At 64.8% G+C, this 14,606-nt stretch overlaps 3 protein-coding genes across 5 annotated transcripts; 2 read left to right on the forward strand and 1 right to left on the reverse strand.

Annotated features, from left to right (window-relative positions):
• Positions 1-2,563: 2,563 nt before the first annotated feature.
• Positions 2,564-4,231, forward strand: HSBP1L1 (heat shock factor binding protein 1 like 1). The gene is made up of 3 exons (XM_054164030.1): positions 2,564-2,642; positions 2,975-3,041; positions 3,996-4,231. The coding sequence occupies exons 1-3, from the start codon at positions 2,598-2,600 to the stop codon at positions 4,229-4,231; spliced, it is 348 nt and encodes a 115-aa protein (XP_054020005.1). The 5' UTR covers positions 2,564-2,597.
• A 1,076-nt stretch (positions 4,232-5,307) lies between these two features.
• Positions 5,308-7,860, reverse strand: TXNL4A (thioredoxin like 4A). 3 transcript variants are annotated; one of them, XM_054164210.1, is made up of 4 exons: positions 7,792-7,849; positions 7,469-7,582; positions 6,791-6,894; positions 5,308-5,823 (listed from the first exon to the last, which is right to left on the reverse strand). In XM_054164210.1, exons 2-4 carry the CDS (start codon positions 7,505-7,507, stop codon positions 5,652-5,654), a joined length of 315 nt encoding a protein of 104 aa, XP_054020185.1. In that variant the 5' UTR covers positions 7,508-7,582; positions 7,792-7,849; the 3' UTR covers positions 5,308-5,651. The 3 variants fall into 3 exon arrangements, with proteins under 3 accessions (XP_054020185.1, XP_054020184.1, XP_054020183.1); XM_054164209.1 differs by having other exon boundaries at positions 5,309-5,823; positions 7,469-7,642; positions 7,792-7,860; XM_054164208.1 differs by having other exon boundaries at positions 5,309-5,823; positions 7,469-7,642; positions 7,797-7,844.
• Positions 7,861-8,475: 615 nt separating this feature from the next.
• Positions 8,476-13,280, forward strand: LOC104299598 (glyoxylate/hydroxypyruvate reductase B). The gene is made up of 6 exons (XM_054164354.1): positions 8,476-8,653; positions 9,854-10,238; positions 11,319-11,490; positions 12,054-12,232; positions 12,736-12,832; positions 13,106-13,280. The coding sequence occupies exons 1-6, from the start codon at positions 8,480-8,482 to the stop codon at positions 13,260-13,262; spliced, it is 1,164 nt and encodes a 387-aa protein (XP_054020329.1). The 5' UTR covers positions 8,476-8,479; the 3' UTR covers positions 13,263-13,280.
• The last annotated feature ends 1,326 nt before the right edge of the window (positions 13,281-14,606 follow it).

Here is a 14,606-nt window from a genome sequence, read left to right on the forward strand (position 1 = left end):
ACAGGAGCCCACCCCCCGGGGGGCCAGCTGAAGGCTCAGGTAGCTCCCTGCAGCTTCCCCAAGAGCAGCGGTGCTACAGGGGTGGCTGCTACAGCAGCAGCAAACCCAGCGGGGTGCTGCAGGTTCTGCTGCACGTCCTGCTGCACAGCAACCAGTCTGTGCTGCCAGCTGGCTCTGAACGACACGCTGGAAGTACCCTCTGAGAGCATCCAGTCCAACATCAGCCCAGCACCACCAGGGCCACCAAACCCTGTCCCCAAGTGCCATGGCCACAGGTGCCATGAACACTGCCAGGGATGGGGACGCCACCACCCCCTGGGCAGCCTGTGCCAGTCCCTGACCACTCCTGCAGCACAGAAATTTTTCCTCCTCTCCAACTTCACCCTGCCCTGGCACAATTCCAGGACATTTCCTCTCCTATCACCTGAGACTGCAGAGAGCAATGAGGTCTCCCTCAGCCTCCTTCTCTCCACACTGAACACCCCCAGCTCCCTCAGCTGCTCCTCCCCAGCCCTGCTCTCCAGACCCTTCCCCAGCTTCGTTGCCCTTCTCTGGCCCTGCTCCAGCCCTCAGTGTCCTTCTTGTAGTGAGGGCCCAAGAAGAGGAAAGAGGAGGTTTGCTTTATGTCCTGCACCAGAGAGCTGCTGCTGGGCTGAAGCAAGTTTGGGAAGTGGCTGCAAGGCTGAAGACACAGCACAGATAAGCCTCAAGTGGCTCCTGCACAACAAAGGAGGTCATAAAGATTATGAGTTCCTGCAGCAGCCACCTTCCCTCCCCGTATCTCACCGTATCTCCTCTGCAGCTGCAGGCGTGCCGAGATCAAAAGAAGGCTTTGCTGTGCTGCTCATAGAACAAGGAAGCAGGTCCCAAGTACCCTGAAATTGGCCCTCCCCACCAAGACCTGCAGCTGCCAGCTCTGCAGGAACACCAGCAGGGAAACTGGCACCCAGGCAGAGCTGCTCAGTGAGGCGTGGAGCCCACAGCCTGCACCAGGAGCTCCTGATGAAGACCCTTGCCCCTGGCAGTTTCCTCCTGGAGGCTCTGGCAGAAGGGAGCTGTCTGGAGAAGCTTCACAGCAGGGCTTGTGAGTAGCAGCGCCAGAAGCACCACAGTGCTGCCCTGACCCTGTGACCTGCCTGGCAGTCAGGAGGAGCTGCTTAGAAGCCTTGCCCAGGTCATGCTGGGGCTCAGCTGAGCTCCAACCCGGCCAGGGGTGGAATGTGGCACTGAAGACACCTCCTGCAGCTCCTGCAGGCTCCCTGGCCGTGACGTGCTTGCTCCTCCATGCTTCCAGATGTTTCCTGGCCTCTGCAAGCTCTTGACACAATCACAGAATGCCAGGAGTTGGAAGGGACCCTGGAGCTCACCCAGTCCAAGCCCTGCTCCAGAAGGGCACCCCCAGCAGCTTGCCCAGGGGCACAATGCCCAGGGAGGGTTGGAAGCTCTCCAGAGCAGGAGACTCCACAACCTCTCTGGGCAGCCTGCTCCAGGGCTCCAGCAGCCTCACACCAAAGTTTTTCCTTAAATTCAAGTGAAACCTCCTGGGCTCCAGTTTGTGCCCCTGCTCCTTGTCCTTTCACTGAGCACCCAGCCTCAGGACCTCCACCCTTCAGGTATTGATCAGCACTGAGGAAGTCTGCTCGGGCTGCTCCTCTGCAGGCTAAGGAGCCCCAGGGCCCTCAGCTTCTCCTGGTAAGAGATGCTGCAGTGCCCTGATCGTCCTCACATCCTTCCCAGACAGGGCAGGGTCAGGCAGGGAGGGGAACAGTGGCATTTATTAGAACTACTGAGTGTTGGGCTTACAGCAGCTCGTCTCTGCTGGCTCAGGACAGACTCTTGCTGTGTGTGCCCTGCTGGCAGTGCCATCCTGCCAGGCACTCACAGGTGGTCCCCTGGAAGCCTCACTGATGCTGGGCACCACTCACAGCACCTGGCTGGCCCTGCTGTGGGCAGGGGAGGGCTGGAGCATCTCTGAGCTCCCTTCCGAGCCCTGCCACGCTGTGACCCCTCCACACATGGCTGCCTCACAGGCACCGGCAGTGTTCTGTGCCCTGGGGCTGAGGACCGCAGGGCTGACCGTGGCTGCTCAGCCCTCGGTGATGCCTTTGGCCTGGCTCTGTGGCAGTGCTGCAGCAGGCAGCTCCAAAGGCACAGCATTTGTACTGCTCTGACCCGGGAGTGCGGGAGAGGAACCAAACCCCGCAGGAATAGCAGCCCCGACCCTCACCCTGGGTGGGGGGCAGGAGTTTTTCTTCCTTTCAGTGGCCACTGCCCTGGGACATCGTCAAGGGCTCTGAGGACCTCATGTAGTGACTGCCCCGCGGGACTGCCGCTGCTTGGGAAGGGCGCTGGGAGGAATCCCTGCCCCGGGAGGCAGCCGAGGCACCGGAGGGGCTGCCCACAGCGGCTGGGGAGGCTCCGAAGCCAGGCGGGACGAGGGCTGGCGGGAAGTGCCGCTGCGCACGGCAGAGGCTGGGACCGGCTGCCTTGGAGGTCCTATCCGGCCCGGGCCGCTCCGCGACTCGCCGGTGCCGCACGGCTCCGCCCGGCCCCGGCCCCGGGCGGGGCCTCCGCTGCCGGCACAGCAGCGAGCGGCGATGGCGGCCGCGGGCCCGGCGGGAGCTGGGGACCTGCCGCGGCTGGTGAGCGGGGGGCGGCCGGGCGGGGGGCTGCGGGAAGCGGCGGGGGGCGGCTGCGGGAAGCGGCGCGGGGCGGCCGGGCGGGGGGCGGCGGGAAGCGGCGGGGGGCGGCCGGGCGGGGGGCTGCGGGAAGCGGCGGGGGGCGGCCGGGCGGGGGGCTGCGGGAAGCGGCGGGGGGCGGCCGGGCGGGGGGCGGCGGGAAGCGGCGGGGGGCGGCTGCGGGAAGCGGCGCGGGGCGGCCGGGCGGGGGGCTGCGGGAAGCGGCGGGCAGGCACGGGAGGGCGCTGGGCAGCGGCTGCCCGGGGCTCCACTCTCTGCCGTCTGTCCCCCCGCAGGCGGAGGACCTGCTGGGCCAGCTGCAGGACAACTTCCAGGCGCTGGCCGAGAGGATCGCGCTGAGGAATATCCTGTGCAGCCCCCCGGGAGGGTCCCTTGGCATCGCGGTGCCTCCTGCCAAGCTGCAGCCGACAGCCGCGGTACCGAGCAGCTGATGATCCCCCAGGCCGGGTCCTTACCGCACCGGGGGAGGTCTGGGTTGGGTAGGAGGGGAAGTGTCTTTGGCACCGGCTGCCCATGGCGGCTGTGGCTGCCCCCTCCCCGGGGCCGCTCAAGGCCAGGCTGGGTGAGGCAGGTTGGAGCTGTCCCTGCCCATGGCAGGGGGTCGGAGCTGGTCTTGAAAGTCCTTTTTAACCCAAACCAGTCGCTGATTCAGTGAGATGAGCTCTCCAAGGAGGAGTTCAGACCTGAAGGGGTTCTGAGCTTTCTCACCAGAGGAGAGCTTGCAGGAGCTCTGCTTCCTGAACGTGCAGATTGGTTGTGTCTGCACTCCCTGGAGCTTGACCTCTGGGGCAGCAGCTGCTCAGTGTGAGGGAAGTGTTTCAGCAGCATTGGTGTTCTGCAAGGTGACTGCAAGGCACCTCCCGAGCTGCCTGGAAAGAAACCAATCTGCTGCCCAGCACATGCTGCACTCAGGGGCAGGCAGGAGGAGCTGGCACACTGCTCTCTTGAAGAGGAGGGGGCACTGCCTGGCACTGCACAGCCTCCTGCATGCTGCATCCTGCAGAGAATCGCTGAATGCTCTGGGCTGGGAGGGACCTCCAAAGCTCATCCAGCCCCAACCAGAGCAGGTTGCCCAGAGCCCTCTCCAGCCTCACCTTGAAGATCTCCAGGGCTGGAGCCTCAACCACCTCCCTGGCAACCTGCTGCAGGGTTCCAGCAGCCTCCTGGTGCAGAACACAAGCGAGTAAGAGGCTGAGACATGGGGAGGAGAGCTCTTGGTTTGCCCACAGGGGGAAAAAAGAAGCCCATAGCCCCCTGGGGCTGGCATTTGTCTGTGGCTGGTCCTTAACGTGGCACTGGAGGAGATGGGCGAGCGCTTGGAGGGCCTGGAGCTGCACGTGGCACAGCTGATGGCAGAGGCTGGCATCGACAAGCCCCAGGAGGAGCTGAGGGTAAGGACATTCCTTCCCCTTGGGCTTGGCACCGTGGGCAGCACCTGGCAGGAGGATGCTGCTGACACATCCTTCGTGCCTGTGCTTGCTGGGGTGCTGAAGCACACCAAGGTGACACAGACGTGGCACTGGGACATGTGAACTCAGTCCTGCCCTTGCCAGCAGCCACAGCAGCTGCCAGCTTCCCAAGAGACAAAGCTGTGGCTGCCCAGGGCAGGGCAGGGCAGGGCTGGCTGCAATTGTGCTGCAGACTTAGGGCTGTGCTGAGGCTGTGAAGCCTCAGAGGTGCAGGAAGCCAATCCCTGAGGATGTGCTCAGCTGTGCAGGGACCTCCCTGCTGAGCCCTGCTGGTGCACAGCGAAGCCTCTAACCCAATCTCCCTCTTCCCTTGCAGCACTGAGAGCCAGATCAAGGCACAGGGCAGCAGCACCACCAGGCGGCTGGGAGCTTCCCTCGCAGAAAGCTCCAGGGCAGACAAGCAGGCTGGCATCGTGGGGACAAGCAGGCAGGCCTCAGGGAAGCAGCCAGCAGGCTGGCATCATGCCCTGAGAGCATCTCCATTGTTTATTGTTTGCTGCCCCAGAGAGAAGGAAAGTAGCAGCCGGTTTGGTTCACCTCCATGGGGCACCGCTGCCTGCCTGGGGGCACTGCCAGTTTCAGGGAAGCATTCTGTGGTGTGGGTAGGTGGTTCCTGTCTGGGCAGGCAGCAGCCAGCCCTGAGCCTGGCCAGGCCATGATGTTGTTGAGTTTCATGCATTCTGTTCACATCTTCAGCACATTTGTTGCCTTCCTCCTGTGGCCTCCTGGCCCTGCCCCAGGCTTTTCCAGGCTAGCAAATGGATCTAATTTATTACATTTTCCATCAGCTTTTTGCCTGCCTTCAGTGTTCTCAGCCCAAGGCCCTTGCACAGCACAACTGCCATTCCCTTCCTGCCCCCTGGATGCTGCTCTCAGTATTCCACACCCCAGAGGGCACTGCTGCCAGCTGCGGGCACAGGGCACCTCTGGCAAGACCAAACACATTCTGCTTGGTGATGACAGGGAGCAGGGCACAGAGCTGCCCTGCTGCACCACAGCCCCACCTTGCTCAGCACTGCAGAGCCCCCCCGAGCCCCACACTGCTCAGCACTGCAGAGCCCCTTCTTGGGCAGAGGGCCAAGGGGATCCTGGCAGCAGTGCTTAGCCTCCACTGCCCCCAGGTGGTCTTCTCTCTCACCTTCACCTGCAGGGGTCTGGGGTGGGTGAGTGGAGCACTCCTGATTCTTTCACAGAAGTGGCAGTGGAGTTTCCCCAGGTGTTTGTGTCACCAAACCCAGCCAGGAGCAGCTGAAATCTTGTTTCCTGTCTGCAGAAGTCCACACAAGGACAGCACAAAGTCCCTGAGCAACACCCTCCCAAAGTGCAGCAGCCAGGCAGCCCCAGGCTGGGTATCTTCTGCTTTGCCAAGTGCCCTGCAGACTTGCTGAACAACCCAGAGCAGGCTGGGGCCTGAGGAGCTTCCCTTTTAATAGAGGTATTTACAGAGCAAGGGGAGCAGGGCTGGGGGCAGGAGGGGGCAGGGTCAGTATCTGTACTTGGTGGAGTAGTCCTTGGGTGACACCACCAGGCCCCGGCCCTTGCGGGCTCCTCTGTACACAGTCTCTATGATGTCAATCATCTCCTGCTTGTCCTCCATGGCCCAGTTGATCTTGTTGTTGTTGCCTGTGCCCAGATCTATCATGATGTGCTTGTTCCTGCAAAGGGAGAGAGCAACAGCCACAGGCAGTGAGTTAGCACAGCACTGTCCCTCGGGAAGCAGCATCCAAAGCAGCACTGACAGCAGAGCCAGAGAGGAGATTCTGACACTTGGCTCTGCTCTGGGGAGACCTCCCCTGCAGTGCTGTGTGCAGCTCTGGAGCCCTTAACACAGGGAGGACCTGGACCTGATGGAGAGGGTCCAGAGGAGGGCATGCAAATGCTTAGGGGGTTGGAGCAGCTCTGCTGTGAGGCCAGGCTGAGGGAGCTGGGGTTGTTCAGCCTGAAGAAGAGAAGGCTGCAGGGAGACCCAAGAGCAGCCTGCCAGGACCTGAAGGGGCTGCAAGAAGGCTGCAGAGAGACTGCTCCCAAAGGCCTGCAGGGACAGGACAAGAGGCAATGGCTTCAAACTAGACCAGAGCAGATAGAGATTAGATATGAGGTACAGGTTCTGCACTAGGAAGCTGCTGGAACACTGCAGCAGGTTGCCCAGGGAGAGGGTTGAGACTCCATCCCTGGAGATATTCAAGGTAAGGTTCTGTGAGGCCCTGGGCAGCCTGATCTAGTTGGGGATGTCCCTGCTGACTGTGGAGAGGTTGGACTGGATGGGCTTTAGAGGACCCTTGTGGCCTGGACCATTCTGTGATCTGATTCTCCCTGCCAGGGAATGCTGAGCAGGGCTCAAAGGATGCCCTTGCAGCATGAGAAGCAGAGGAAGGGCATCCACCCCTGCCCTTCCAGCTGAGTCTTGCTGCCTGTTTGCAAAGCTGCTGCACAGGTTTGAAACCAAAAGGTTTCATTCCAGACACAACTAAAACCAGTGGGTGACAAACAGCAGCCTGGGCTCTTGCTGGGAGAGCAGCCATGCCCTGCTCCCCTCCAGAGCAATTAAACAACACTGCTGTGCACCTAGGGATGAGCTGCTGAGCCCTGCCTGCCCACAGCCCCCTCAGAACCCCCCAGTACCTGAAGAAGAACATCACAGTGCAGGGGTCGTAGAGCTCATACATCTTGTTGAAGTCTGGCACCTCCGTGATGTCCACCAGGTAAATGACCGCGAAGTTCTTCACCTGCCCCAGGGCAACAGCAGGGTCACAGCACAGCCCCGCCCCCAGGGCCGCGACCCCGCCCCCCCGGCCCCGCCCCCGCGACCCCAGAGTTCGGCTCCTAAACTCCAGTGCACCTCAGGGAACCCCCCCGAATCCACCAGTGCCCCTGTGACTCCCCAGAGATCAATGAACGCCTCCCGTGTGCCTGAGGGCACCCCCACGTGCCAGAGCCCAGAGGAAAGCAACTTCCCAAGCGGCTCCAATGGCACCGTGAAGCTGCTGAACCTGCTGCTGGTGAGGCAACGCTGCAGCAGCTCCTGCAGCCACAGCACTGCCCACAGCAGTGCCCACTGCAGCGCCCCCCGAGCACTTCCTCTGGCGGGAAGGCAGCAATGTTGATCGCAGAGCCTGCAGCCCTCTTCAGCTCCTCAGAGACCCCCAAGAGCGGGGTGGTCAATGAGTTTTGGCCGTACTCATGCGAGCAAGACAAAGGCTTTCCTGCTGCCTCCCAAGGCAGCAGCAGCGCTGCAGACGCCAAAGGACAAGCTGCTGCGGCTTCCCGCGAGCCCGGCGGCGCAGCGAGGCTGCAGCCTACCTTCTCGGCGATGCTGTACAGGACTTCATCCATTTTCATGCAGGTCGGGTCCCAGTCGTGCCCGAAGCGGATGACCACGACTCGGTCCTCCTCCGAGAGGATGGCCTGGTCCACCTGCCAGCCATTGTGCAAGTGCGGCAGCATGTACGACATCCTGCGAGGCTAGCGCCGGGCCTGCGGGCGACAGCGACCCCGGGCAGCTGACATCCCGGCCCCCGGGCAGCCGCCGTCCCGGCCCCCCGGCACGCCCCCGCCCCGAGCGGGCGCGGCGGCACCGCCCCCTGCCCCACCCCCTGCCCCACCCCGCCCCGCTCGGTCCTCACCGCACCCCCGGGGGTCCTTTCCTCGGCAGAACGCAGCCAGGGCGCCACGGCGGGAGCGGAAGTGACGTAGCACGCAGGGACGCCCCGCGGGAGACGCACTTCCGGGGCGGGGCTTGTCGGGGGCCGGGCCGCGGGGGCCGGGCCGCGGGGGCCGGGCCGCGGGGGCCGGGCCGCGGGGGCCGGGCCGCGGGGGCCGGGCCGCGGGGGCCGGGCCGCGGGGGCCGGGCCGCGGGGGCCGGGCCGCGGCTCCGCTGCGTTCTTTGCCTCTAGGGAGCAGCTGCGGGAAGGGTTCAGTGTGGAGAGCAGCAGCGCCGGGCTCGGGCAGGGTGCCTGGAGAGTGCCCGGTGGGGAAAAGGCCCCGGGAGCGCTGGTTGACAACGGCTGAAGGTGAGCCGGTGGAGCCCAGGCAGCCAAGGCTTGGCCCGGGGCAGCGGCAGCCAAGGCGGCCGGCGGCGGCCTGGCCCGGGGCAGCGGCAGCAGGTTGCCCACTGTACTGGGCACTGGTGTGGCCACACCTTGGCTCCCGGCTCCCAGAAGGAGGCCGGGGTGCTGGAGCAGGTCCAGAGAAGGGCAGCGGAGCTGCTGCAGAGTTAGCGACCCTGCAGGTGACTGCAGCCCAAGCCCAGAACCGTCCCCTCCTTAACAGGCATTACACAGCACGCTGGAGAAGGCCTCTGGCGCCTGAGCAATGCTCAGGAGCAGAGCATCCAGGCTGCTGAAGCCCCTGGTGCATCCCCAGTTTGTTCAGCCAGCTGTGGCCTCTCGTGGGCATCGCTGCCACAGAGCTGTGGGCTGCCAGCAGAGGAACCAGAGCTGCCCAGCCGCTGCTGGACCGCGAGCCTTGAGTGCTGCCCAGACCAAGGTTGGTATCTGGAGAGCCTCTCTCCTCTGTGAGGTTCCTTTAGGTGTTCTTAGCCCACTGCTACCTGCAGGATGTGTTCAGGCAGTGCCTGCATGAGGCAGACCCCTAGCTGAGCCCAGCTGCAGGCTGCTCCTGGTTCAGGTGCACACCAAACACACCTGAGGCTGTGGTAGGCTCAGCACATCCACACCACACCAGCCTGGGTCTGGTCACCACCTGGCTTGTCTGGAGCTAAACCAGCCCTGCTGGCCTGCACTCTGACCTCATGGATCCCCTGCCTTCTGGTGGAGGTCAGGAGGTGCTTCCACAGTGAGTGTGGGCCTGACTCTGACCTCCTGGGGTGGAGGAGGAGGAGCTGTCACACAGTGCTGCACTGCTGGCATCTGCCAGGCAGCTGGCCATGCCTGGTGCCCAGTGCTCCATCGCCTCACAGCAGAAGGCTTTGTCGCCATCCAGCCTGAGCAAGCTGCTGCAGGAGCTTCAGGTTGTGACCACACTTGGAGCCACTTTCTCCCTGGCACTCCTGGGAGAAATTAAAGCAGTGCTGAGCTGGGCTGCATCCAGAGGAGTGTGGGCAGCAGAGCCAGGGAGGTTCTCCTCCCCCTCTGCTCTGCCCTGCTGAGACCTCCCCTGGAATATTACATCCAGCTCTGGGCTGCCCAGCTCAGGAGGGACAGGGATCTGCTGGGGAGAGGCCAAGGCAGGGCTCCAAGGATGAGGAAGGGACTGGAGACTGCCTGGGGAGGAGAGGCTGAGAGGGATCTGATCAATGTCTATCAATAGCTGAGGGCTGGGGGGCAGGAAGGAAGGGACAGGGCCAGGCTCTGCTCAGCTGCACCCTGGGATAGGACAAGAGGCACTGGATGGAAACTGCAGCCCAGGAGGTTGCAGCTCAGCAGGAGGAGGAACTTCTGCCCTGGGAGGCTGCCAGAGGCCTGGAGCAGGCTGCCCAGAGAGGTTGTGGAGTCTCCTTGCCTGGAGCCTTTGCAGCCCTGTCTGGATGTGTTCTGTGTGCCCTGTGCTGGGCTCTGTGGTGTGCTCTGGCAGGGGGCTGGCACTGGAGGCTCTCCAGGGGTCCCTTCCAGCCCCTGACAGTCTCTGGTCCTGTGAGCTTCACCAGTGCCCTGCTTGCCAGGTGTGGCTGTGGGCGGTGAGGGCAGCAGCAGTGCCCTGAGGCTTTGCTTCTCTGCCCCTCTGCAGGTGATGGCAGCAGGGGAGCTGCCAGGCCTGCTGGTGCTGGATGTGGGAGGCCCTCATGGTGTGCTGGAGGCCCAGGCAGCCCTGCTGAGGAAGCACTTCCAGCTGATCACCATGAAGCAGCTGCTGGCCAACAGGAGGGACGTGGGCAGCAGGGTGCAGGCTGTGCTGGTGCTGGAGGGCAGGCCCAGCATCGACAGGGAGCTGCTGCAGAGCCTGCCCAGCCTCAGGGTGGTTGGCAACGCCGGCGTCGGGGTGGACCACCTGGACCTGGCCCTGATCTCCAGCTTTGGGGTGAAGGTCACCAACACCCCACAGGCTGTGGCCGACCCCACGGCAGACCTGGGCATGGCTCTGCTGCTGGCCTCTGCCCGCAGGCTGGTGGAAGGTGAGGGCTGAGGTGCGCCCGGGCCGGCGCCACCCCCTGGCGGCAGCCGGCGGCTGCAGGAAGGGCGCAGGGCTCTGGAGCGGGCACTGGCACAGCCGCCCTCTGGGGAGGGCTTCCCCAGACCCCGTGGGTCCTGCTCCCAGAGCAGCAGCTGGGCACAGCTGGCACGTCCCTTGGCACAGTGATGCCAAGCCGTGCTGCTTGATGCCCTCCTCCCACGTGGCCCTGGGCAGCGCCCCCCAAGACAAGGGAGGTGCCAGCAGGCTGCCATCAGGAGAGCTCTGTCCCTGGGGGCTCACAGCCCCCCAAGACAAGGGAGGTGCCAGCAGACTGCCATCAGGAGAGCTCTGTCCCTGGGGGCTCACAGCCCCCCAAGACAAGGGAGGTGCCAGCAGGCTGCCATCAGGAGAGCTCTGTCCCTGGGGGCTCACAGCCCCCCAAGACAAGGGAGGTGCCAGCAGGCTGCCATCAGGAGAGCTCTGTCCCTGGGGGCTCACAGCCCTCCTGCCACTGCTGCTGCACCGTCAGGGAGCTGCTCCTGCCCCGCTCAGGGCTTTTCCCTCCTGCATCCTGCTGTACCTCCAGCTCTTGGCACGAAGTGCCTTAGAGTGAGGGTGGGGAGGCTGTGGCTGCCCCCTCCCTGGAGGTGTTGAGGGCCAGGCTGGATGAGGCCTGCAGCAGCCTGGGCTGCTGGAGGTGTCCCTGCCCATGGCAGGGGGGTGCCCTCCACCCCAGCCCATTCCATGCCTGTGTGGATGCTGGCAGAGCCTCCCCCCTCCCCCCCCAGCAGTGGTGCTGCAGCTCTGTGCAGCAGGGCAGCGCTGAGCTCTACCCCAGCTCAAGGGAGTGAGGGGCTGGGGGCTGCTGGGTGCCAGGGCAGCTGCTCCTGAGCTGCCAGGAGGATTCCTCAGCCCTGGGAGGGTTGTTCCTGAGGAGCCATCGCTGCCAGCACAGGAGGAGGTGCTCCTGGCTGCAGGGGCTGGCACCCTCCAGGCCCTGTGCTCAGGGCTGGGTGGTTGTGGGGCTGAGAAGCCTTCCCCTGCCCAGCCAGGGCTCCATGCAGCCTGTGTCTGCCTGCAGGCTGCCAGGTTGCAGTCTCTCCAGACACAAAGCACTTTGCTGTGGACTGGCTGGGGGTGGAGGTCAGCAGAGCCACGCTGGGCATCGTGGGCATGGGCAGCATTGGGTACAGAGTGGCACAGAGAGCCAAGGCCTTCAGCATGAGGATCCTCTACCACAACAGGAAGCGCAGGTAGGGGGCAGGCAGGGGGCAGTGGTGGGGGCATGGCCCCTGGGCTACCTGGGCACTTGTGGCAGCTGGCAGCAGCGTGAGGAGCACCGCTGTGCCACCCCCTTCTTGCTTGGGCAGCACCCCTTTGGCTCCTGCACTCTGTGCCCCTTCTGAGGGTGCTGTCCAAGCAGGCTGGGCCTTGGGGCCTGTGCCCCCTGTCCTGCCAGCTCAGGCTCCTGGCAGCATCCCTGGCACACCCATCTGCTGCCTCCCTCAGCCCAGCCAGATGGGCAGCACCCCAGCACCCCTGAGAGGGCTCCTGGCTCCATCCCAAGTGCCAGCTCACAGGCCAGGAGAGGCTCTGCCTGCAGCCCAGCCCCTGGCATCTGGTGGCACCTGGGTGCTTGGCTCTCACACCTGCATCACTCCCTCGGTGTCCTACCACTCCTCAGGCTCCAGCCCTCCTCCTCCCCACCTCCCTTCCACTCTCCACCTCTCAGGGCCTCCTCCTTGCCCCAGCTGTGTGGTGGGCAGTGAGCTGGCAGTGGCTGTGCCAGGGGGAGCTGCCTGCGTTCTACCCCCAGGAGCAGGGAGGAGGAGGAGGCAGTCGGTGCCCAGTACTGCGAGAGGCTGGAGGAGCTGCTGCAGCAGGCTGACTTTGTGATGCTGGCAGTGAACCTGAACCCCCAGACCCACAGGCTGATCGGGAGGAGGGAGCTGGGGCTGATGAAGCCTACGGCCACCCTCATCAACATCAGCAGAGGTAGGAGGAGCTCTGCTGGGCTGCCCGCGGCGCTGTGCCAGCCTGCGCAGCTCCCCCCGGCAGCACCGCAGCCTCCGCGGGGGGCGCTCGGCGGGGGCCGGGGGCTGGGGGCTGCCTTCGGGCTGCCCCGCGGACAGCTGCTCCGAGCGGAGGTGCTGCAGGGCTCAGCAGCAGCCGGGCGTGGGGCATGAGGGGGCAGCCGTGGGAGCCGGGGGGCTGTGGGCTGGTGGCACTGAGCAGAGGCAGCCGGGGGGAAGCTGCAGCCAGCGGGGAAGCTGCAGCCGGCTGAAATTTGCCGGCAGCAGAGCCGGAGGCAGAGGCTGCCCCAGGAAGACCTCAGCAGGCTCCGTGGTCCTCCAGCAGAGGAGCAGCCAAGGCCTCAGCTGTGGCTGCCTGGGGGCTGGTGGGAGGGCAGCTGCAGGTCTCCTCTGTCGTGAGACCCTCAAGACCTTTCCCCAGTGGCAGCCGCGGGCCACCCACAGCCAGGCCCCGTCCCCACGCAGGTGCAGTCGTTGACCAGGATGCCTTGGTGGAAGCTCTCCAGGAGCAGGTGATCAGGGCTGCTGCCCTGGACGTGACCTGCCCCGAGCCCCTGCCCAGGTGAGATGCCGGCTGCCCCCCGGCCGTGCTCAGCACCTGGGGCTGCACGGGGGCGAAGCTCAGCCTGGGTCACAGCCCCGGGGCAGGACCCAGCTCCCCCCCGCCAGCCCCCTGCCAGCCCGGCTGGGGGCAAGGCCGTGGGGCCAAAGAGAGGAGAGGGAAGGGGTGAGCAGGCTCTTGTTCCGTGGTGTGCTGCTGCTGGCTCTGTGCCCGAGGCCGGTCTGGCCGCAGGCCAGGGCTCAGAGGGGTGCCCGGTGCGGCTGTGTCTTGCAGGGACCACCCCCTGCTGAGGCTGCAGAACATCATCATCACCCCCCACGCGGGCACGGCCACGGCGCAGGCTCTGCTCGCCATGGCAGCGGAGGCCGCGGACAACATCCTGGCTGCTCTCCGCGGCCAGCCCATCCCCAGCCAGGTGTGCCCCCAGTGATGGCCGCCAGGGGGCGGCCCTGAGCCTCCCCCTGCCTGCAGCGGCGCCTCCGAGCCCGGGAGAGGTCTCCTGCCCCTGCCCTGCCCCTGCCCTGCCCCTGTTCCTGCCCCTGTTCCTGCCCCTGTTCTTGCCCCTGCCCCCACCCTCATTCTTGCCCCTGCCCCTACCCCTGTCCCCACCCCCGTTCCTGCCCCCGTTCCTGCCCCCGTTCCTGCCCCCGTTCCTGCCCCTGCCCCCACCCTCGTTCTTGCCCCTGCCCCTACCCCTGTCCCCACCCCCGTTCCTGCTCCTGTTCCTGCCCCCGTTCCTGCTCCTGTTCCTGCCCCTGTTCCTGCCCCCGTTCCTGCCCCTGCCCCCACCCCCGTTCCTGCCCCCGTTCCTGCCCCCGTTCCTGCCCCTGCCCCCACCCCCGTTCCTGCCCCTGCCCCGAGCTGTAATCCAGAGTGAGCAATAAACCGGAGCTGTCGCAGGGCTGTGTCTGCACCCTGGCACTGCCTGGCCAGCCCCAGCCCATGGCTGCAGTGAGTCTGCTCTGTTCCAGTGCCCATGGCAGGTAGGTTGTGGCTGCGCTCCATGGTCTGGAAGGTGCTCCCTGGCCTTGGCTCTGCCATTCTGAGCAGGCTCCCCAGGACAACCTGTGTGACCCTCAGATCCCTGGAGCGGACCTGAGCATCACTCCCTGCAGCACTCTGACTGCTCCTGAAGCACTTCAGCCACCCAGGCCATGCTCTGGCTTGGTGTCCGCCCTGAAGCCAGCAGAGCCACCTGAGGTGACTGCAGGCCTGGGGCTTGCCAGGGTGAGCAGAGCTCTGCTTGCCCTGCACCCTCGAGCAAGGCTTTGGAAAAGCCTCTTGGACTTTCCTGAGGGAGCTTTGGAATTCCAAGGGAATCCCAAAAGACTGAGTTCCTGCATGAGGACAAAACCCAGAGCTGCCTTGGCTGGCCCTGAGGCAAAGGGAGAGCCACCACTGGCAGCCTAAACTACCTCAGCAGCCCGGGGCCACCAAGAAACACAACTTCAGTAACATCTTTGTCACCTCCATGAAACCAGGAAGCCTTGAGAGGTTCTCTGGAAGAATCTCTGGAGAAGAGGAGGCTAAGGGAGACCTCATTGCTCTCTGCAGCTCCCTGAGAAGAGGCTGCAGCCAGGGGGGATGTGGGGCTAGGCTGGAGATCAGGGGGAAAGCCTTTCCTGCAGGAGTGGTGAGGGACTGGCACAGGCTGCCCAGGGAGGTGGCGGAGCACCCCTTCCTGCCGGGGTTCAAGGTATGTCCCTGGCACCTGGGGACAGGGTTTGGTGGCCACGGTGGTGTGATCACCAGGGGGCTGGCCCCAGCCACGGTT

The sequence above is a fragment of the Dryobates pubescens genome, chromosome 9, assembly GCF_014839835.1.
Source record: "Dryobates pubescens isolate bDryPub1 chromosome 9, bDryPub1.pri, whole genome shotgun sequence".
NCBI lineage: Eukaryota > Metazoa > Chordata > Aves > Piciformes > Picidae > Dryobates > Dryobates pubescens.